The 23,956-nt window shown below is 44.4% G+C and overlaps 1 protein-coding gene across 1 annotated transcript in view; it reads right to left on the bottom strand.

The window, feature by feature from the left end:
• The window catches only part of LOC124606151 (cytochrome P450 4C1-like), a 179,288-nt gene extending 159,772 nt beyond the window's left edge, over positions 1-19,516 (bottom strand). The window contains exon 1 of the mRNA XM_047138115.1: positions 19,305-19,516. Coding sequence (XP_046994071.1) covers positions 19,305-19,516 — 212 coding nt within the window. The remainder of the gene's footprint in view (positions 1-19,304) is intronic.
• Positions 19,517-23,956: the final 4,440 nt, after the last annotated feature.

The following is a 23,956-nucleotide window of genomic DNA, read 5'->3' as shown; positions in this document are numbered from 1 at the left end:
TGAAACACGAACATCTGCTAGCATGAGTTTCTTACAGGTAGATACCTTAGGGGTTGCGAAGCAACTCAAATCGCTTGATACGGGCAAGTCTTCAGGTCCAGATTGTATACCGATTAGATTCCTTTCAGATTACGCTGATACAATAGCTCCCCACTTAGCAATCATATACAACCGCTCGATCACCGATAGATCTGTACCTACAGATTGGAAAATTGCGCAGGTCGCACCAGTGTTTAAGAAGGGTAGTAGGAGTAATCCATCGAACTACAGACCTATATCATTGACGTCGGTTTGTATTAGGATTTTGGAGCATATACTGTATTCAAACATTATGAATCACCTCGAAGGGAATGATCTATTGATACGTAATCAGCATGGTTTCAGAAAACATCGTCCTTGTGCAACGCAGCTAGCTCTTTATTCGCACGAAGTAATGGCCGCTATCGACAGGGAATCTCAGGTTTATTCCGGATTTCTGGATTTCCGGAAAGCTTTTGACACCGTTTCTCACAAGCGACTTCTAATCAAGCTGCGGGCCTATGGGGTATCGTCTCAGTTGTGCGACTGGATTCGTGATTTCCTGTCAGGAAGGTCGCAGTTGGTAGTAATAGACGGCAAATCATCGAGTAAAACTGAAGTGATATCAGGTGTTCCCCAGGGAAGCGTCCTGGGATTTGAATTGGATTGGATTGGATTGTTTGGGGGAAGAGACCAAACAGCGAGGTCATCGGTCTCATTGGATTAAGGAAGGACGGGGAAGGAAGCCGGCCGTGCCCTTTCAAAGGAACCATCCCGGCATTTGCCTGGAGCGATTTAGGGAAATCACGGAAAACCTAAATCAGGATGGCCAGACGCGGGATTGAACCGCCGTCCTCCCGAATGCGAGTCCAGTGTCCTAACCACTGCGCCACCTCGCTCGGTGAAGCGTCCTGGGACCTCCGCTGTTCCTGATCTATATAAATGACCTGGGTGACAATCTGAGCAGTTCTCTTAGGTTGTTCGCAGATGATGCTGTAATTTACCGTCTAGTAAGGTCATCCGAAGACCAGTATCAGTTGCAAAGCGATTTAGAAAAGATTGTGGCAGGTGGCAGTTGACGCTAAATAACTAAAAGTGTGAGGTGATCCACATGAGTTCCAAAACAAATCCGTTGGAATTCGATTACTCGATAAATAGCACAATTCTCAAGGCTGTCAATTCAACTAAGTACCTGGGTGTTAAAATTACGAACAACTTCAGATGGAAAGAACACATAGATAATATTGTGGGGAAGTCGAGCCAAAGGTTGTGTTTCATTGGCAGGACACTTAGAAGATGCAACAAGTCCACTAAAGAGACAGCTTACACTACACTCGTTCGTCCTCTGTTAGAATATTGCTGCGCGGTGTGGGATCCTTACCAGGTGGGATTGACGGAGGACATCGAAAGGGTGCAAAAAATAGCAGCTCGTTTTGTATTACCACGTAGTAGGGGAGAGAGTGTGGCAGATATGGAAGTCATTAAAGCACAGACGTCTTTCGTCGCAGCGAGATCTATTTACGAAACTTCAGTCACCAACTTTCTCTTCCGAATGCGAAAATATTTTGTTGAGCCCACCCTACATAGGTAGGAATGATCATCAAAATAAAATAAGATAAATCAGAGCTCGAACAGAAAGGTTTAGGTGTTCGTTTTTCCCGTGCGCTATTCGGGAGTGGAATGGTAGAGAGATAGTCTGATTGTGGTTCGATGAACCCTCTGCCAAGCACTTAAATGTGAATTGCAGAGTAGTCATGTAGATGTAGAAATACTTAAACTAACTTATGCTAAGAACAACACATAGAGCCATGCCCGAGGGAGGACTCGAACCTCCGGCGGGAGGGGCCGCGAAATCCGTGACATGGCGCCTCAAATTGGGGAGCCACTCCGCGTGGCAATGCATCCCATCTCCCGCCGCCATGCTGCACCCTCACACTCATATTAATTTCACTTATTTATTTATTTAATTTTTTGTGCACATATATAACACATTAAAACCAATCCACCCAACTGTAACGCTTGAAATCCCGCCAAGTGATTAAGGATGATAGGTGGGCCGAATCCAAGCTGTAGGCGCGACATGATTTATTCCGTATCGGATGGGTACCTGCCGCGCCAATTTAGTGGAAGAGTGGTAAAAATGCTGTTAAGATAATTGGCAAGATATGCGTGATAACGTGAACTGCGCGCAATCTCCGCTTGTGGAGTCTACAAGTATTACCAAAAAATCAAAGAGCAAGTTATGAGTATTTCCGTTTAGATATAGCAAAGTCCTGCTGTTTATCCAGAGAACCTCCCGAGACTTTGTCGAAATAAAATATTCCACCGCTGGGTACAGAAAGGACTCGGGGTTAATAACATGCGGTGACACTCGTAAAAAACACGCGACCATTTGCCCTTCCAAGAGCGAGACATCCGCAACAGATACACAGTTGAATCGGTAGTGATCATCGTCGACACTACGACAGACGGCGCAGAGGGAGAGTCCGCCAACCCTAAGCTATGGACCCGCTGTTTATTTCGATGCTTCCCCCAGGTCGCATAATATCAAGTTCATCAGATATGCGTCGGAAATGAGCTTTTATGAATCTGCCTATAAATCACAGTCCACCGCAACAATGAGAAGTTGCGATCTACTACACGGGTGACACTAAGCGGCCGGCGCTTTCGTGGAAGTTCGGCGCGAGCATAACTGAGTTGCACAAAGAAGGCCACTGTGTGTGCCAACGCAGGCCTGATACTACCAACTGGGACCGTTGGGGAGAGGGATACTGGCACAAGAACGGCAAGTAAATCATGCGTAAAGGAGGCCTCGACATTGTGCCGTTGTTTATGCATCGTGGCCATGTAAAGTGCTGCCGCACGATAATGGACGTTCGTAAGACCAAGCCCTCCTGCACGAAGGGGATGAGTAAGAGTGTTATTGCGTAGTCTGAAGATGGGCCCAGCCGTGAGAAAATACTCGGCAGTGGTAGAATTTGCGTAATATCAACCAATCTTGATGCCGCATGGGCGTTCAGTTAGGCAACACGCTACAAAGTATTGAGGAGGCGTAGGGAACTGTGTCTGATCACCATAGGGATAATTCTCAACGCTTGACGAAAGATGACCGCCGCTGTATGGCGCCTTGATGACGTAAGTGTGTTCCCAAGGTAGCCAAGATAGCTTAGACGATGGACAATGTGCAGGGGCACCAGATTTTCCGGGAGTAGCCCGCGACCAATAGACAGTGCCGTGGATTTGCGCACATTCATCACAATTCCACCCTCTCTTCCATTAACTGCAATGGTGTCGAGGACTCATGAGACCTCCTCCCGAGAACGAACCAGCAGCATGCTTGAGATCGGAATGTGTAACCGCGAACCGCGTAAGGAGAGTCCAGACAACTGCGTTGTCAGCAGGCTTATGAGCGTCTCCGCCACCACTACATAAAGGTACATGGACCGAGCGTTGAATCTGTACCGGACTCGCCACACACCCATTGACCTAGACCAATGAACGCACGCTGCTAAAGAGCCACCGAAGAACGCTATTGAAGCGAGTGGGGAAGCCAACCCGTTCTAAGACAGAATACAGGACGACATGTAAAACCCTGTCATACTCGCTGTCAAAATCTACAGCTACGATCTCCGCACGAAGTCTGCCCGCCTCAGCCAGCCCAATCACCTCACGACAGTCTTCATTTCCTGTCTGAGCGTTAACCGTGCCATCTGGCTTCGTTTGCGTGGTAGAGGGAACAGGTGGCAAGAGGGGTCTGCAGCGCGCCGCCAACATCGACGCTAAAATCTTGTAATCATTATTTAATAAGGTGATAGGGCGGTAGTGGCTCATAGTAATTTCATGCGACGGCTTATAAACGGAAGCACTAATACCCTCGAAAATGCTGGCGCAATAGAAGTTGCAGGCGTGATTAGTTCATCATACTTCTTCATCCATCGTGTAGACTCGAGGGTGCCCGTCGATGCCAGTGACTTGAACAGTGCACCCCCGAAGATAGCGGTAGTGGCCTCCTCGCAGGTGGAATATTCCATTAACCTAACCCTCTCCTCAAGCGCCAGGTTGCGCGGAACGCCCACGGCGATAGGATCGTAGTCCAGGACGGCCCCATCATCGCCACGGTAGATTCGGCGATAACGTTCGACAAAGCTATCGACGATGTCCGCTTGGCAGGTGACCCGCTGCGCACGGTGGTCTACGAGTTCGGTGACTAACGTTCATTTGCAGTGTCTGCGATCATGGACAATATGATGCATGGAGAGGTTCTTCTGCCTCACCACAATGGGTCTGCGGTCTCGCCCCACAACTCCATGTAGTTTCCGGCAAGTAATCGCTAGTAGCTTCGCCTTAATCATGCTGCATTCAGTTTTCACTTCTGGGGAAGATGACTGGCCGTCAAGGTCACGGAGGATGCTGAAGTAGAGGTCTGTAGTGTGCCTGTGCCAAGCGGCTACCTTCATGCTGTAAGTGCAGAACATGCGCCGGAGCATCAGTTTGGCACATTTCAACCACCAGTCCCTCATGGATGCGTAAGGATCGGAGACTCCGTCCGCATCATCTCCACGCCTCCGTGATACGTTGGCGACAATCAGGATCCTGCAGTTGTTGACACAAGTTTCCATGGTGCTCGACACCTCCAAACCTCCTGGCGGGAAAGGAGCAATGTACGCATGACGCGCAGTAATAAGAGAACACCAAAGGCCAGCGTTCGATAGTGAGCACAGCATCAAGCAGTCTACGGCAGACATAAATGCGGTCTAACCGACTTGCCGAATGACTTGTAGGAAATGTGAATCCCGGGTCGTCTGCGCGCCGTACCTTCCACGTATCCCTTAGGGCTAGATCATGAACAATAAGGCGCAACTCCCGGCACGGTGTAAAATTCCGGTATTGATCTTCCCGGCCGAGAACCAGCTTTAAGTCCCCTCCAAGGAGGAGATGTTCATGACGGCCTAAGAACAGTGTGGCAATCTCCTCCGCATAAAATGTTGCGACGCCCGGTACCGGAAGATGCATAAACACTGTAAGTGATTCATTAGGGGTTCATTACTATTCGCAAGCGCACTTGAGCAGACGTATTTTCGATGAATTGCTCACGAGCTGCCTGCGATATGGAATATCTATGCTACAATAGAATCGCAGGTCAGAGCAGTGTTGGCAGTAAGTCGAGTTTAGTAGCTCGCAGAGAGCAGTCGCGTTTTGTAGCTCGCACAGAGCACTTGAGTTCTGGAGTTCGGACAAGGCAGTGCAGCGATACGGTGTGCATGGAGATGTGCTCTAACCAGGGTGGGAGGCTGCAGGTCTCTGCCATGAAGATGCGCGGGAACCCGGCGGCAGGTGCTACTGGTGCCCCTCACATGGCAGAAGTCGACATCAGCAAGCCGGGATCTGCTGTTCCTTCAAAATCCAGGCTCCACGTCCGGGTGAATCCGTCACCATGGTATCCATATGTTCAAGGGCTGCCGACACTGCCAGATCGGCTGGTAGCTTTCCTCCTTCGGTGGGTGCTTGAGAGGAAGGAACATCCCGCTCCGTCGATACGAGAGCCACTGAGGGCCGCCGTTTCAAATACGCACTGACGACGCCGTCGTCCACGGTCTCAGACACTGAAACGTTGATTTCCTCAACAGTTAGTGTATCATCTGGACAGGACGAAGAGTCCCGTTCCGACGTCGTACGGCGCCTACTATTGCATCGTTTATGGGAGCGTTGTTTACGCAATCGTCCTCCCGTAACCGAAGGCGGGGGAAGTGGCACCGCTCAGGTGGAAAGGCCGCCGTCGGGACAATCAGAGTCGACAGTGGAGTCACCTTCTACATCAGCGTCGGCCACGGGCGCAGCCGGAGGAACCACCTGAACTGAGGACTTGGCTAAAGTCACATTCTCAGTCACTTTGTCCGCAATCGGTTCTGGAGGGATCGGAACAGTATCCATGAGCTGTTCATGTGACTGCGGGAGCCGCCATCGCATGTGTGATCGGAAGTACCGTAACGACGGAGGAAGTACCAGTCCTGCAGTTGGTAGCTTTATCCTTCCCTGCAGACATTGAGATCTGATGTGTCCCTCTTTTTCATACCCAGAACAAATAAGCGGCTGTCCGTCGTACATCATTATACAGCATTACGGCCCGACATCCGCTAATGGTCAGAATGGCTGCGTAGATCAATTGTGGTCTGACGCCCCCCGTTAAGAACAGTTTATGTGCGTAAATGGGCCCAGTGTTCTGCCTTACGATCGCGAACAGCGCCATATGGCCGGAAAGCCGCTATGACGTCCTCTGCAGATACCTCGAATAGCGGTTCGAATATGCGAATAGTTCTAACAACGAGTCCCGGATGTTCGACGTCGACCATGCCGACGTTACCGTCAGCGTGACGGTAACGGAGTCCCTGTTTGGTCGCTTTCAAAACGCGCTCGCACGCAGCGCCATTGATTATTTTAACTTAAACGGTGTTGCTAAGAATCGAGAGGTGGATACCCAGAAGTTGTGATGGCGGGATCTTCGCCTCCTCACGGAGGAAACGTTCCACATCTAAGGCTTTCCGTCTTTCATATTCTGGGAAAAAGTTGAAACGGTATGTTGATTTCCTGAACTTATTTACCATGCTCTCAATGCGCGCAGGCTGAGTCACGACGTAAACAAACACGAGCTCACACACTTCGCAGGCGGAAGTACGGCACGCCCACACTGGGCGGCCGCTAAAGCCAGACTGACCTTACACCACGGGTTCTACTCCTAGATCCCCATCGACCTTTTTCATTACATTTTGCACGTCGGCCATCCCTCCTTGAGGTCACTCATCTTTCAATTCCTCCTTAGGAGTGTCGACCAGATCTCTACATGACAGTACTCCTCTGCAACAACTCATGAAGTTGTTTAGTTTCGTTTGTATTGCACGTTCTTCAAGGCATTTATTCTTCCGGAGGTTTGTCATTTGTTGGGAACTAGCAGTTTTAACCAAGAGTGTTCCATTACTCAGTAGCATTAATGGTTTTAGTCTACCTGCGATGCCCTCTAAATTTTTTAATGTAAAAAGACGAAAACTTCTCACTGTTTCTCTCTTTCCGTTTCACAATCGAAAACAGATTTTGACCGCAACTTTCGCTCTGTTAGGTGTTATTCCATCGAGAGCCCAGTGTAATCCCCGAGGCCGAAAAACTGGCTATATGAGCCCTCTTGTCTGACTGAGCGCTAGTACTTACCAGCTGCCCATTCATACTGCTCACAGGAGAAGAATTTCGACGTTTCTATCTCGGTTCCACGAGCAACTGGCGAAATATAGGTCCACCTAGACAGAGCCCCGCGTGCCTAGGTAAGCCTCATTCGACTGAGCTTCTGCAGTTTCCCAGAGTTTGCCTGTTAATGACTGTTCCAAGTCAACAGCCATGCATGTCATCGGAGCGCAGGTCATCTTCAGACAAGGGTTTCTTTTATAGAGAGTTTTAGCGGTCTCACGATCTAGATGGTCTAGCGAAGATCTCCGTTCATTGTGACACCCAACATTTCACCGCAGCGCGATACAGTACTCGCTGAAGAATGCCCAGAGCTTACGATGACAGAAAAGTGCCAGGACCTCCCAGTTTTCAACTCATGAACCCTGGGCTCACCAAGCTCATATCCTGCAAACGAATACTGAGCTCCTGAGGCCAACGCTGCATCACTGACCTTCGTAGTTCTGTGACATTTCCTCACTTCAAATATAACAAATTTGGAACCAAATTAAGTTTTTAGTGCCTATCAACATGAATTCTGACAAAAACAAAACACGTGTAAAGTATTTGTCATATGTGATCTAATAGTCATATCCACAGATGACCAGATGGATTAGGTATTTCTAGATTTTCGAAAAGTAACTGGTTGTATGCCACATAGACGTCTAGCAAAGGAACCCGTTCGTGTGAGATTTTGTGACAGTTTTTTCCACCCAATTGAGTACCTTGACCAATATGACTCTGCACATAATACTGGATGCAGAATCTTTCATAGAAGTAGTTTTTGGGATACAAGAGGTAATCGCTTATGTGCATGTCTCTTATTAATGACCTCGCTAGTGTTCTTACTTGTGAGCTGTCGATTTTCGCAGATGTTGTTGTTGCAAGAAAGATTTCATTAATGCAGGATTATCGGCCCATAGCTAGTCCAAATATTAGCAATCCCTTTTTAATAAGCTGTAAAAACAGGCTTTTTCCCCTTAAATACTGTAACTCGGGTAAGCTTTCAGCACACACCTCTGATGGAGTGCATTCTTGCATAGTGCTGCCGCTAGTGATGGTAGCCAGAAGTACACATGATACCAAGCCATTTTCTTTTCAGATGAAAAAACTTTATTTGTAATTTTTTTGGAAAATATTTTTTTAATACACGGACGGAAAAAAATCACAAGACCAAAAAGTTGTGCGACGTAAAAAAAAAAAATGTTGGTAGACGTGTTTCTACATATGAAACGTGATGTCCATTGAGCTTTATCGCCAGTCGCATAAGAGTGGAGCTAGTAGCGCCAATATGAGGTTGAAAATCTGGTTTGCAGTAAATACGTGCTGTAACGGACGTGTTTGTTACTGTTGAGACTAGACATGGTGAGTTGATGCTAGTCAAGAATACCTTTAAGGCCACAAAGACGCCTTTACCAACATCTCATTGAGTTTGAGCGACGTCATGTAATAGTTCTACAGGAAGCTGGATGTTCCTTTCGCAACATTACAGAAAGACTTAGCAGGAATATAGCCATTGTACATGATTGTTGGCAACGATGGTCACGAGAAAGGGAAGTCCATAGTGTCCGGAGTATCGCTCTGGAGCATCGTACTACATGTGCAGCAGGAAGCTGAGCACCAAATGAGACTACAGTGACACAATGATCTATTACAAATCCGTTATTTCAAGGACAGCTCCGAGACAGACCCCCCTGTATTGTGCATTCCACTAATCCCAAATCCTCGCCATTTTCGACTTCAGTAGTGTCAAGCGAGAGCTCGTTGGGTTCGGGGTGGATGTCTATTATGTTATCTGACGAAAGCTGCTTCTGTCTCGGTGCCAGTGATGGTCGTGTATTGGTTAGAAGGAGGTGAGGCGAGGGTATGTAACCAACTTGTCTGTGGCCTAGACACACTATACCTATACCTTGAGCTATGATCTGGAATGCGAATTCGTATAACAACAGGAGCGCTCTTGTGGTTACCCAAGGCACCCTGACTGACTGTTGTGCTGCCATTCATGAACAGCATTCCAGGGGCTGTTCTCCAACAGGATAACGTTCGCCCACGTACCTCTGTTGTAACGCAACATGCTCTAAAATGTGTCAACGTGTTGCCTTGGCCTGGTCGATCACCAGACCTGTCTTCAATCTAGCACATACGGGACATCATGAGACGACAACTCCAGCGTCATCCACGAACACCATTAAACGTCCCAGTATAGACCGACCAAACGCAACAAGGTTACAACTCCAGTCGACAAGCTGACTTCCGGCACCTGTGCAACACAAATCAAATGGTTCAAATGGCTCTGAGCACTATGGGACTTAACATCTGTGGTCATCAGTCCCCGAGAACTTAGAACTACTTAAACCTAACTAACCTAAGGACATCACACACATCCATGCCCGAGGCAGGATTCGAACCTGCGATCGTCGCGGTCATGCGGTTCCAGACTGAAGCGCCTAGAACCGCATGGCCACACCGGCCGGCTTGTGCAACACAGCGCATGGATGTTTTCATGGTTGCATTCAACATTCTGAAGGTTATATCGGTTATTAAAGTAACAGCATTTCATATTTGCAATGGCTTATCTGTCTCTTATTTTAACCTGTGATCTTGCGAATTAATCATTTACATATGTAAATTAATTACTCTCCATTAATTACTTTTTGTTGTTGCGATCTTTTTCCGTCACTGTATAACACACAGTTACTCAGAGTATTGTATCAAATAGGCCATGACTTGTTTACTCTATTACCACTTAACTTGCAAGTAAATGTCTAAATGCTTCAACTAATTACTGTTATTAAAGGACATTGTGTTAAATTTAATTTTTGTTTCCTGTTTTTTTTTCCTCATTTAGTTCTGTTGAATCTTTTGTGTAAACAAATTGGTAAAAGCTTTGGTTGGTTACCTTGTTTAATGCCGTTTAATTTGTTATTCATTCTTGTTTGTAGCAGTGATGTTGAGGATGGATCTATAATTATTTGACTTTTGAGAATATTAGAAAAATAAATCTTACCAGATTTTTGCAAAATCTGTGACAAATATTTTTCTGTGTATGTAAAGAACTCATAAAACTTGCCAAATTTGCAACAAATTTGTACCTGTGTGTCAAAGAAACACTAAGTCATCCCATTTTTCTTAACAGAGGAGTTTATCTTCACGTTCCTGGTCTTAGAATTTATGCCACAATGCTGTCCTGAGCTTGTAGTAACGGTTGGCAATTAATATTCCATAAACTGAACATCTCATTGGACAAAATTAATTCATTACTGACAAATTAAAGGATAAATATTATAAAATACTGTTTATTTTTAAATTAAATGCTGTAGTACATATTTGTATGAGGTCATATTACGAAGAGTACTAAAAGTGGCAAAAAGTAACTCAGTTTTGCTCCAGTGAAATAAAATCTGTCCACTTAAAGAAATGTAAAATTTTGTAGCCAATGACTACGAGTCTTATGAAGCATAATCATAATCAGCCGGTTACATAAATAACTGGCAGTAACTATGCTCGGGAAAATGAAGTTGACAATAAAATCGGCTCCATTTTAAAGGACGTCCAACGTATTACATCAAACCTATTGGCAGTAGCGAATATGGCAACCATCAGCTGTTGAATGGAATGACCACGAGGGAAATTTTTGCCGTATTTCCCGTTTATCACGAGCGGTCGCTTTACCATTTGGCTATCCGTGCACGACTCATGGCCACATCCAAACTTCCATATGTCGTGAACCATGTGTCTGCAACCTGTATTCGTACAACCATTATGTATATTCCCCTATGTGAGTCGTGCGGGATTTGGAACCTTATAAAAAGTGACCAACACTTTCGAGTACAAAGTTGCTATGAGATTTCAGGTTGTGGAACATAATACGCAGTTTCAGATTGGTCGAAATGGCAGTTTTAGCGGGTCCACAGCACGGAGGAGCGAAGAGCAAAGTATCAGCCACACTTCTTTGCCAGGAGCCATAGTACACAGACATTGTCGTCGAGAAGAGCAGATGACACTTGGTCACTGAGAGGAGTAGAGAACAGACTTCGTCACTGCGAGTGGAACAGGATTCACGAGCAGACCGGCCGCGCCGTGCCAGCGTCTGTCCCCGCCTGCGACCTCACAACGCCTCGTCTCCCACAAATGATGTAAGTGTCGCAGAAATGGCGTACGAAGTTCGTGCGAGATGATAGGTGCGATGGTGCCGATTAATAGATCAGTCACTGTTTGGTGACTTTTCGGCCATGATTTTACTCTCAGAGGTTCTATCTCTATCAACACTTCAATTTCGTGATTAGCAGGCAGTTAACACAATTTCTTGTTTGTTCACTCTGCTTTATCAGAGCTTTCCCGGTCCTTACCCTCTGAAAATCCAAAATTATCATATGTTCATGTTTGTATAAGCTCGATGAGTATTTGATTCTTGGTTACTATCAGCAATCATTGAATTTACAACCAACAAATGTACGTAACATGCAACGTTTGTTTCATCAAAGTAGCTGATAGTCCCCATCACTACCTAGGAATTATTAAAGTTTAATCAGGGCACAAAACTACAGTCCACGTGTAAGGTCCAACAATTTCCTTCCGTTTCCGTGCGCACTGTTTCTTTACGTACTACAAGTGGACCTTGGTAGAGGACTTGCACCTTGGGAGGGAATACTCATTGCGTATCAGTAGCAAAACAGATCGACTAGGACCTCACCCCAGTGGCGCCTTGCACCATCTACTGAACTCCTATAATCTCACAATTGTTCGTTTTATTACATGGCATCAACGAAAACCTGAATGGAGCGATTTTGTGGACATATAGATGTGGTAACATAAATTACATAAATGCCTCTGTCGGTATCAAGTGAGGCCTTCACTGAGAGTCTATAAGCGTTGTCTAAAAGTACTGTGACCTATGTTTTGTTTTGTTTCGTTTTGTAGTTTCTCAACGATTATCAGACACGCAATGATGTATGACCGGAAACGTCGTCATTGGGAAGAGTTAAATCTTTAACAGTCACAGTGCCACGGTTTGAGTGGTTACTGTCTCACGCTACGAGGAAACGAACTGCATGCAAGGAAGCGGAAAGTCCTCTATCCACGAGTGCGTGTTCGGTAGAAGATGTATAAGCGTATTCTACTCCAGCTGAGTTTGGCGAACATCTCCACAAGCATTGGTCTTAGTACCTGAGACCGCATCAGTCTTCCAAACTATGTACAAGAAAATAATATCGTTAACATGGTGGGATATCCGTAAATAGGTGTTCTACACTTCTTGCTTACGTCATGTGGTGTTAGTGATTCGAGGCTCTAACAAAGATATAACGTTTAGATAATAACGTAGACTTAACGCTTTAACGCTTTACAGTGTAACAATGAAATACATCTCAGTGTGCATGCTATGGGAACCACAGTGAATACACCTAATCAGTTTATAATGTTTACAGTTGGGTATGAGATGGTGAATGTTTAACCAATGAATCATGAGGAAAACAGTTATACATGGTAATTCCAATTGTTTATCAGTGGTATGTAAAGTACACTACCAGTGTCACTTACAGAGGAGGAACCAACACGCACGTATGCTTATCGGAAAAAAAAACGACGCTACGATTCAGTAGAATAAAACAGAATTGAAACTCATGCAAGAAGAATTATGCTAACAAAACTCTCGTCATCATTTTCTCATACTGTGGTCCGTATCAGACTGCATGAGTTATAGTGCAAAGTACCCCACGATTCGTTACAACTTTATTTAGTTAGAACGAGTTAGAGTGAAACATACTATTAGACTTTGCATGACGAAAAATTTTCCTTCCAAACGTGCGATATCCCTCCATCCCTGAGGAGGAGAAGTATATATGACTCTCTCCTAGTACCTACCGCGTAATTACCATGACAGTATAATTAGAGGCCGGCCGCTGTGGACAAGCGTTTCTAGGCGCTTCAGTCCGGAACCGCGCTGCTGCTACGGTCGCAGGTTCGAATCCTGTCTCGGGCATGAATGTGTGTGATGTCCTTAGGATAGTTAGGTTAAGACTGATGACCTCAGATGTTAAGTCCCATAGTGCTTAGAGCCATTTGAACCATTTTATAATTAGAGGTTAAGTTTAAGCAGACAGCCATCATTTCATGTTACCATAGCGAGTGGAATAAGATGGTGCACTTATCATAATGCTATTCTAAACACCCTTCGGCATAGACCGTATGGAGGCATTGGGAGTACGAGTGTGAATGTACCAGAATCTTAATATTTTATAATCATGCCTATAGTACTAATTTTCGCATATGAGCTGCGTCAACAACATACTTCGTTACACATTCTTACTCTCTTAAGTTGGTTATATGTACCACAGGAAATAGGTACGACTTGACTGACCGAACACCACTTGTAGACTTCTGTAATTTCTTAACGTAAGAAGCAAGATTCCACGAACGTGTTCCGCTTATAATATACGAAAACTGCAACTACATTATATCCATTCCAAAACACCATTTCTTGTGTAAACTTTGGATCAAAGTACTCTCATAACACATAATTATCGACATAATTATTGACGGAGAGTTCGAGAGTAACAAGTGGTCAAGTGACAGCCTCAAAACACAAACCGTACGACTTGGGAAAAATACCTGACGGAATGACGACGAGGTAGAGAAGTATCTGGAACGAGTGTTGGTAATAAAATATTTTTGATTTTCACTGTTGTTTCCGTTTCGCGACCGATCGGGGGTAGGAAAAAATGGTGCTCGTACATGACCCACATAGGATATTCGTGCCTTTCTTAATGATTATCTATAATCCAATAAAGAATACTCGGTTCATTGAAATAATTCTTCAAGAGAAAGTTGAATTCATCAGTCATCAGAATAGAGATAATAAGTTATGGATTATTAGGAATCCTTTGAAGTAATGCCTCATTATTTCGTAAATGGGATTCTTTGTTCCGTTCGCTTAATATTTGAAAGATTTTATTTTTTTGCGGGTGGAACTTCAAATCGTTTTGTTATATTCGTAAGAGAGTTGCGTCGTGCAACGTGTCAGAGACACAAGTGGCCAAGTGATAGTCACAAAAACAGAAACCATGTGACTTACTAGATTTCAGACTCTACTGTGTGCTCAGTATTCACACGTGTTCTCACAGTTTCACATTTCCACATTGTTTCTTTATTAGTCGTCTGTCAATTACCTACTACATTTCCCACTGAGTTACAAGCTTTGAGAGAACCAGTCAGACCTCATAATTGTTTTCAGCCTAGTTTATTTTGATCCTGGACGCTGGACAACAGTTATAGAGAACATTCTGCAAATTTTATCCATGCTATATATTCGCTGTTCCACAGCGACTCATCAAAATGTAGTATCTCCTGATAGGTACTGCCATACTTGCAACCTCTAAAAGTTGATCGTACCAACATAGAAATGAAACATTCACAATGCTCCAACATTAGCGTCAATGAGTAGCGTTATCTTTGGTTGAAATGAGTATAATGCTTTAACCTATCCTCTTTATATATGGCCTTACTTGACGGAAGCCGGCCGCGGTGGTCTCGCGGTTCTAGGCGCGCAGTCCGGAACCGTGCGACTGCTACGGTCGCAGGTTCGAATCCTACCTCGGGCATGGATGTGTGTGATGTCCTTAGGTTAGTTAGGTTTAAGTAGTTCTAAGTTCTAGGGGACTGATGACCACAGCTGTTAAGTCCCATAGTGCTCAGAGCCATTTCAACCATTTTTTTTTTAACTTGACGGAAAAAAATACCCTTCCATACATACACACACACACACATCCACACACACACACACACACACACACACACACAGAGAGAGAGAGAGAGAGAGGGAGAGAGAGAGAGAGAGCGTGATGGGATGGATACAGTCGTGGATATTTACATTCTGTTTTATCTGCTCACGATCTGAGTATTGACTACGTAAAAAACCATCAGAGTATAAAAGTACAGGGTGAGCATTAAGTTTTCTCTAACTACAAAAATTTATTTCTAAAGAACTATATATAGCTATGCGATTTGTTGCAAATGGTGGCTTAATTCGTCAAGTATTTTATGGGTACATTTCTGCATGTGCTTTGACAACATCCGATTTCTTTCCTCTCTATATTGTTACGGTAGCGTAATTTTGGCATGGTGCAGTTAAAATGGCGTCTGCACGGGAGAAAGCGCAATGTGTTCTGTGGTTTGTGGATACACGGTTCCCCATACGTTCAACGACAGTTCCGAAGTGCCTACGGTCGGGATCCATGAGAAGTGAACAGCATGGGGGAAGTTTAAAAAGACTGGCAGTGTTGGCGATAAGCAGAAAACAATAGACCAGAATTGAGCGACGACACTCTTGGTTACGTGCGTGCAGCATTTCAACGCAGTCCGTGGAAATCGACGGGGCGAGTTTCCACAGAAACGACGAAATGCTGCTTTACTATGCATACAAAGAGGAACTTATACGAACTTCGCAGCGAATTGTTGTGCTGGAACGAATCGAGCATTCGATGAAGCAACTTTTCCCCTCTCCGGGAGAGTAAACACGAATAATGACCAAATTTTTGGGGTACTCTAAAGGAATTTAGAAGTGTTTCCTGTTATTAATAGAAATCGACGAACGGCTAAGGCATGATGTAACCAAATGTGGACTCAGTCGTACAGAATCAGTATCCGAGGATCCCATCTAAGTGCCTATTCACAAACAGTAGAAGTTTTACAGGCGACCCGAGGATAACGACAGTTGCTTCTGCTCTACGAGATCAACGAGATTTCACCACTACAAATTCAATATTCTTTTTAGGTTAAAATCTTATCGCCGGACGTTGTTTGGTGAAGACTGAATGGCATATGCCGTGTTTGTAAGACTGTGGAGGTACAGTAAGAACAGTAATTCGTGCTCTAGTAAATGAGACTTTCAAACATTAGCAAGAGAGTTTTTGCTTATTCACGACACAAGCGTAGAGCAGTAGACACAGACGCTGGTGGATTTCTATTATCTTCAAGTTATAATATATAAAGATGTATAATATACAAACAATAGTTGTTTTCTTTTCACCATTAATTGCATCTTCAGTACAGTATATCCGTACACACAACAGCAATATAGAAAAACACAATAAGGGATATACTGTAACGTTCTATGGGCAAAAAAATGGAGCACATGTGGAAGTGTATCCATGAAACAATTTATGAGTTAAGCTATCATTTGCAACAAACCGCTTACCACTATCTAGAATAGTTTCTAAAAATAATTTTGTGGCCAGAGAAATAATTTATGCTCATTCTTTACTGTCTCAATTCTCCTTCGTATCTTAATGGACAGCGTGTCTGGCTATTATACGGAAGATACGTGTTCGATTCCCGGTACAGCCAGAGGTTTTTCCTTGGTAGGAAGACTGGAACGGGGTGAATTCAGCCTCGTGGGACCATAGAGGAGTGAGAAATAGCGCCTGCGAGGTCAAGAAACCCAACAATAGCAGGGAGATCTCTGTGCTGAGCACACGCCCCCACATACCGCATCCAGTGACGCCACTGGAAGAGAATGACACGGGGGTTGGTCGATTCCGATTGGCTAGCCGGTTCAGAACGCACAATTGTATTGTCTCGCTGCTTACTACTCAATGATCATGTGGGTCTATGGACTACACTAGGGGCGGCCAAAAATTTGGCTAGCTGGCTGTGCCTCGGCACGAGTGCCATAGCGATCTGCCTGTCGGGCCCGTTTCCCCCACGGCCACGCTTCGCTGTCTCAATGTGAGGAGAGGGAAACTGGGTACGTGCTGCATTTGAATAGCAATGAAATCACACTGCCTACGACTTGGTTTTAAATTTCACATTTCTCAACAACAAAGATTAAAAACGAAACAAATTTCCAGTATTATTTAATTATTTTTCGCGTGCTGAAGTCATATAATTTTCATCTGGTACAAACTGTCGCCATATGGACAGACGCAGAGAATTTCACAAATTGTCTCACACGGGTCGCCACGTGTTCGTGACATTTTTAGTTTCATAACCTATAAAAACGTCTTTCACACACATATGTTGGTCTAAATATTGTAGCACTACTACAACCTCGTTATGAAGACGTGGAAACTCTACCTGTCAAAAGCAGAGCAGACGTCCAGGACAGTTTTAGCATTATAGGGATTTGTCTCCAAGAAACCAATTGCCTTGCCCATCAATCAGTTACATATGTACATGCACAGGGGTTCTTTCAACTGAAACAGCAAGCGGTCTCGAAAACAACTGAAGAAGTGGGAGGGTCCTCAAAACGTTTCGGCAACTATCCTTGCAGTACTTTGAAGGTCACAATGAATTGTTCAAAGCTCCGGCTTTTCTTAAGGCCAGTTACCTTAGGTAACTGGACTGTACGTCAGATTGCGTTCCTTCTACAAACCCATTTTCTTTTTAAATGCATCCCCATCAAATCAGAAAGTTGTTTATATGCTTGCGATGTGTTACTGTGGGCAGTGTACAGTCAAGCCCACTTAAAACGAGACGTCTTCAAAGTGCTAATGTTCATTCCCGCACTCCTGTTTCCTTGATAAATTCAACAGTATCGTCCTTGAAATCGAAAAATCGTTTCAGGCATGCCCTTTGACTTAACCAACGTGCTTTGCTGTAATGTATGAAATCTCCATACTCATCGTTTAGTTCCATCGAAATCTGTTGTATCTGACAGCAGAATAATCCGTGCGGTGTCAGGAATTTTACTATTCGTACCACCAGTTCCTACACGTTATCCATGCCTGCAAATTTAGCACAGAGTGCTTCTTGAGGGGTAGAACAATGAATGTCGACTGTTCAATAATTCTAATTTTTTGCTCTTTCGTTGGCAGCTATATCGTTAAATTTTTCTCCGTGCTATCGTAATGTATAGTGAATGAAGGCTTTCATGACCGGATGACATAGCTGCTGGTAAACCTTTCGGGATGTGAGGTCGTGGTCCAAGATACTCTTCTATTCCTAATGTTTCGTCCAGGACTGCGCTGGACATCCTCAAAGGCGCTCCTGCTCTGAGTTTTGCAGACTGACCGGTCGATCGTCCGTGAGTGACATAAATACTGCTGAAAAGGGGGCGTGGTCAAAGTAACACGTGATGAGCAGAGATAATCTTTGTCAGAGATAAAACTTAACTATCGATTGTCATCTTGTTAAAGATAAAACTGTCTACCCCTTTCTGTAGAGCTACGGTCCATATGTCGCTAAATTTCATTGCCTCCTCTTTCCCGTTAAAATTATCCTGATGCTTATAAAGTTCAATGGCTTCTCTAGATAGTGGTGGATAATAATTTGACGTTGTAGATAAAATTTCTGTTTCAGAAAACTTCACTTCGTTGTTTCATGACCGATGAGCGTGCTATGCTACAGCTGATTTCTCTATTTTTTCTAGTGTTTATGTCGCTCTCGGACGTCCGACCGGTCAGTCGGAAAGACTCAGCGTATTAGCGCCTCTGAGGATGTCCAACACAGTCCTGGACGAAACGTCAGGAACAGAAGAGTTTCTTGGACCACAACCTCACATCCAGAAATCTTTAACAACAGCTACGTCGTGATGTTCTTTCATAGCAAATTCGCAGTACCCTTAGCTTAAATTGAGAGTTATCACCCCTCTCTTCTGTCAGTCCTACTCAATTTTAAAGGCTTGTGACGACGGATCGCTAGCCTGCCTCTTTTTGTGCAAACAGCCCTTGGATCCGTGAACGTTCTCTGTAACACGAATAGCCAAGGGTGAGCAACGCAGGCACCATGATTCTGCCGAACTGAAGAGCACAATATTCAGTGAAATGTCGCGCCATTCCGGGTTCTTCCGAGGAGGACCGAGCAAATCCGAGACAGGCCGGACCTCGGTGCGCCCGCGGCCCGCACACCGTGCACGCATGAATTTTGTTACGCCGTGGCCGGCCCTGGACTGTACATACGAAGTTAACTAATCATCTCTGCAAGGCATCTGACCACGTTAGCCACGTGATCGATTCCTTAACGTATCATTCTTACATCCTACACCATTTTCGAGCATAAAAGCAGCGGAAAGAAACAGCTCAAAAACGTCAATTCTACCGACGTCACGTTCTTAGAGTCAGAACTCGTGAGACCTGACACACCTGAATACGTCTCCATAGCGGCGGTGCAGTTCTCGGAAGTGCTCCAGCAGCACAGGCAACTTGCGGAAGTGCAGGACGTTGCCGAGCAGCGGCAGCGGATGCGGACCCGGGATGTCGGTGCGCGGGCGGTTCATCCAGAGCCAGGCGCAGAAGGCCAGCAGGCCGGCCAGCGCGTAGCCCACCACGGCACAGCAGGCGACCAACACGTCCATCTCTGTCCAGGGAGACTGGAGGGCGGCAGGGAGTCCGAGCGCCTATAACAGTGCGTACTCTGGAGTTGCGCAACGGCGGGCACACGCTCTGGAGTCGGGACAGGAGGGCACGAGAGAAGGACATCCAGCGACTGGCTCCAGCCGCGAGCTCACAGTGGAGAGGTTCCCTTTCGACTCAATACGGCCCTCCGACTGACGTACCTTTGAGGGATCGCAATGCATGACTTTCATTACCGTCTAACATGCAGTTTTTCTTTAATTTTTCTGCAATCGAAGACTCGTTTCGATTTGCAGACAAAACATGAAAGGCGTCTTCAGTATAATTTATCGTCTGTCTCAGAACAGTCGGATACAGAATTTGTTAACATCCATACTAAAAACTCAACTTATATCACCCCACTGAAATACGGCGTCAGATTTCAAACAGATGTCACAAATATCTCAAAACATCTATATCTCGCTGGTGAACATGTAACTGTTCGTTTTGCCTGCGTTCTGTTCGAGATTGAAACGGCAGAGAAGTAGCATGTAAACTGCTGAGTAATCATGTAGATGTAGATGCAGATCCAGATGTTACCGTATGAGCCTGGTGTCACTTAGTTTCTGATGGACTTCGCACAGACTGCGTCTGTCAAACAAACTCTGCTGCAGGCTGAAATGGAAGTATTTATACTCCTATCTGTAAGGTATCTTATGACAGGAAGTAAGCTGCCATCATGTAATCGAGTGCGGTAACGTTGCGTTGTGCTAAACCAACTAGCAGCCCAGTCAAGCACCGTCGCCAAAACACTGTGTTGGGGGTGCTGCACAACCACTATTACAGCGCCCATTTAAAGAATTACATTGTTGCCCGGCGTGCACATCCCTTGCGTGGTAGCAACCATCCGCCTGAAGATCCTGCCGCATCAAGGAGTACTGTACAGTAAGGTCCGAAACTCCCCGCCCCCCCCTCCCCCATTTCTTGGTCATGTCGTATATTTGAACCTCATATATCTCTCATTTCTTTTCAGCTGACAAACAAAAACACCTACAGGGGGGGAAGAACGAGTTCTGGCAAGTGCATCGGTTCATGTTCGTACACATTCCGAGAAAACCATAAGAGATGTGCAACGGGATTTTGCCGCACGATTCCATAAAGAAGCTCCACAAAAGCGAATGATGGAAACAGAAACTCTTCAGAAATTTATTCCTTTTGTATGGAAAGAGAACGAATCGGCAATGAACAAGACAACAAACATGTGCAGAAGTGACGAAATCTGTGACGAGATCTCCTATAGAATTCTTGCGGAAAAGATCTGCTCAATCGGTAATTCCAAAAATGACTACGCTGATATACATGGAAAAAGATGTGTAATTAAAATCTTTTTTGGCCAACATTCGTAAAATAGTTGCGTGATGAGCACATGTGGCGAAGACACGAAGCTTCCTCAAGATTACTCAATGTGTTTATGACGCTCAAACAGCTGGGCAAAGTTTTATTTTCAGACGAATGTGCAATCTATCGACTTGTCGGAACAAGGGTATTTTTTCTGAAGCAAGAACAACCCATGTTCTTCTTCTTCTTTTGTTTCACCCTCTTTGGGGTACGCTGGATCAATCATTTTTTTGTGCGTTGTTCTTTTCTTAGGACCCAGTATTTCTTCATTCTTTCTGATCTTCTTTTCCTCTCTTATTCCGAGAGAATTCATTCAGAGAAGATGACCCATAAAAATGTATCCTCCTTTTTCGCATAGTATCTGAAAGTTTTCCAATTTTCTTGTAGAGGGTTTGGACTTTTGTGTGGATTTGTCTTGGAGCTTTATGTTTTCATCTTTAGTAATTAATTTAGCTGTTCGATCGATAAGTGAATTTTCTGAATCTTTAATTCTACTAGATCTTTCTCAGTTTCTTTAAACAAGTTGGGTTTCGTTTTGCGGTTACGGAAAAAGTCAAAGGTTTTTTTTTTTTGTTAATCTGTTGGAATTCATTCAGAGAAGATGACCCATAAAAATGTATCCTCCTTTTTCGCATAGTATCTGAAAGTTTTCCAATTTTCTTGTAGAGAGTTTCATTTTTGATGTATATAATCTTATTGTCTTGAAATTTTGGTCCTATGATTTTTCTTAAAATTTTTCTTTCCTTTAGCTCAAGTTTCTCCATTTGGCCTTTGAAATTCATATTTAGTGTTCATGCTGCATACAGTGCTCCTAGCATAATCACGGTCTTGTAATGTGTAACTTTGGACCGACATGAAAGGGATTTTTTGTTGTATGTATTTTTTTTTAGTTGGAAGGCCAATTCAAGGTTATTTTTTCTGGATTCCATTGATTTGCTTTTCCCAGCATTCCAACTAAATCATTGTCCGAGATATTTGAATTCTTTCACTATTTCAATGTTTTGTTCTTGAATTTTGAGGTATTTACATGAGTGCTTGATGTTTGTCAATATATTAGTTTTTTCAAAGGAGATGTGAAGACCTATTATAGCTGCTTCTTCCTTTAGTTCGAGAGTTTCCTCTCGTGCTTCTTCCATTGTTTCAGAAAACAGGTCCATATCATCTGCAACAGCAATGCAATTTAATGTTCTTCTTTTTGCAACCCAGTCTTATACCACTCTTAATATTTGTGTTCCATTCTCTGACTACTTTCTCAAGTGCACAATTGAACAGCAACGGTGAGAGCCCATCCCCCTGTAGCACTTCCGATTTTATTTCAATGGGTTCCGATAATTCCCCCATAAATTTAACTTTCCAAAATGTATTTGTAAGGGTCGCTTTTGGAGATTAGTTGCATTCTTATCCCGACCCATTTCTTCCAGATAATAGAGCTTCTCTATCAATAGAATCGTATGCTTTTTTTAAATCAATGAAGGAGATTACGTATGTCTTTGCCCTTGATTTTTGGTATGCCATGATGTTATTTATTATGAAAAGTTAAAGAATAATGCTCCACATTTTCTGATCTGGGCTGCAGTGTCAGTGGACACCTCATGTTTTTCGACGGTGCAGTGAATCAACATTATTCCAGAATGAGATTTTCACTCTGCAGCGGAGTGTGCGCTGATATGAAACTTCCTGGCAGATTAAAACTGTGTGCCGGACCAAGACCAGAACTCGGGACTTTTGCCTTTCGCGGGCAAGTGCTCTACCAACTGAGCTACCCAAGCACGACTCACGCCCCGTCCTCACAGCTTTACTTCCGCCAGTACCTCGCCTCCTACCTTCCAAACTTTACAGAAGCTCTCCTGCGAACCTTGCAGAACTAGAGCACTTGCCCGCGAAAGGCAAAGGTCCCGAGTTCGAGTCTCGGTCCGGCACACAGTTTTAATCTGCCAGGAAGTTTCAATCAACATTATTACTTGCAAATGTTGCGTGAATAGTTTATTCCAGAGTGCCAGAGACTGAAAATTCCTGCTGACAGTTGAATTCAACCAGAGGGAGCTCCTACCCACTACGCTCTTCGTGTTCGAGAATTCTTGGATCAAATATTACCTCAGAGGTGGATAGGGAGAGAATCAGCCGATCGGATGGCCTCCAAGGAGTCCATTTCTGACATCACATGACAGTTCCAGGTGGGGAATAATTAAGCACCATGTCAAGGAGCAACGATACCAGATAATTGACGAACTGAAGCAAGCTGTTAGGGAGGCATTCAAGTACATCAGACTTCCTGTGCTTCAGAAAATTTAACGCAAGACCTAGAGCCGCATCATTATGTTCCGCGACAGCGATGGTGCCCATACTGATGTTCTAGATCATTAAACAAACTGGAACGTAAAGTATCGACGTTTGTCACACATCTGTTGTGACAGATCGACATAAAGAAAGAAATCAGTAAAATAAATAAATAACTACACATCATGATCAAACAAGATGGGGGTGACGGGACTTTCTGACCAGACTATATATATACACCTTTTATTGGAAGTAAGTCCATGTCATGAGACAGACCTCCGTTTCTTAGAGTATACGATATGTCAGACTCGAGGAGTCAGTCATGATTTAATAGCAAAGGAGATGCAATATTATCGTTTCCTGTGCGTTTTCCAAATACAACACCAAAAATTCTTGCCAGATTATGCATCTCTCAAGGGTACCACAGATTTTCATACTACGACGGTTGTAAGATCATTCGGTTGAGTCACTTTCCCAAGACGGTCTTATCAGACCCAGAAGGCAGTATCCAGTCCGCGCGTCATTCAAACAAAACAGAAACGTACATTACCTCACGCAGGAAGAAGTCACAGAAAAATTCGTCACACAAAGAAGTGCCTGGCAGGGAACAGAGTAAAGAACACAACAGAGAGTTGTTTCGGTCACTTGTCTCCTAACTGATCTGATGCAGCCTGCCACTAGTTCCCCTCCTGTGCCAACCTTTTCATCTCGAAGTATCACATGCGACCTACGTCCTCAATTATTTGCTGGTTGTATTCCAATCTCTATCTTCTTCTTCGCTTTTTACC

This window comes from Schistocerca americana, chromosome 3 (assembly GCF_021461395.2).
Source record: "Schistocerca americana isolate TAMUIC-IGC-003095 chromosome 3, iqSchAmer2.1, whole genome shotgun sequence".
Classification (NCBI taxonomy): Eukaryota; Metazoa; Arthropoda; class Insecta; order Orthoptera; family Acrididae; genus Schistocerca; species Schistocerca americana.
The sequence above is the reverse complement of the archived record's forward strand: the minus strand, read 5'-3'. Positions and strand labels throughout refer to the sequence as shown.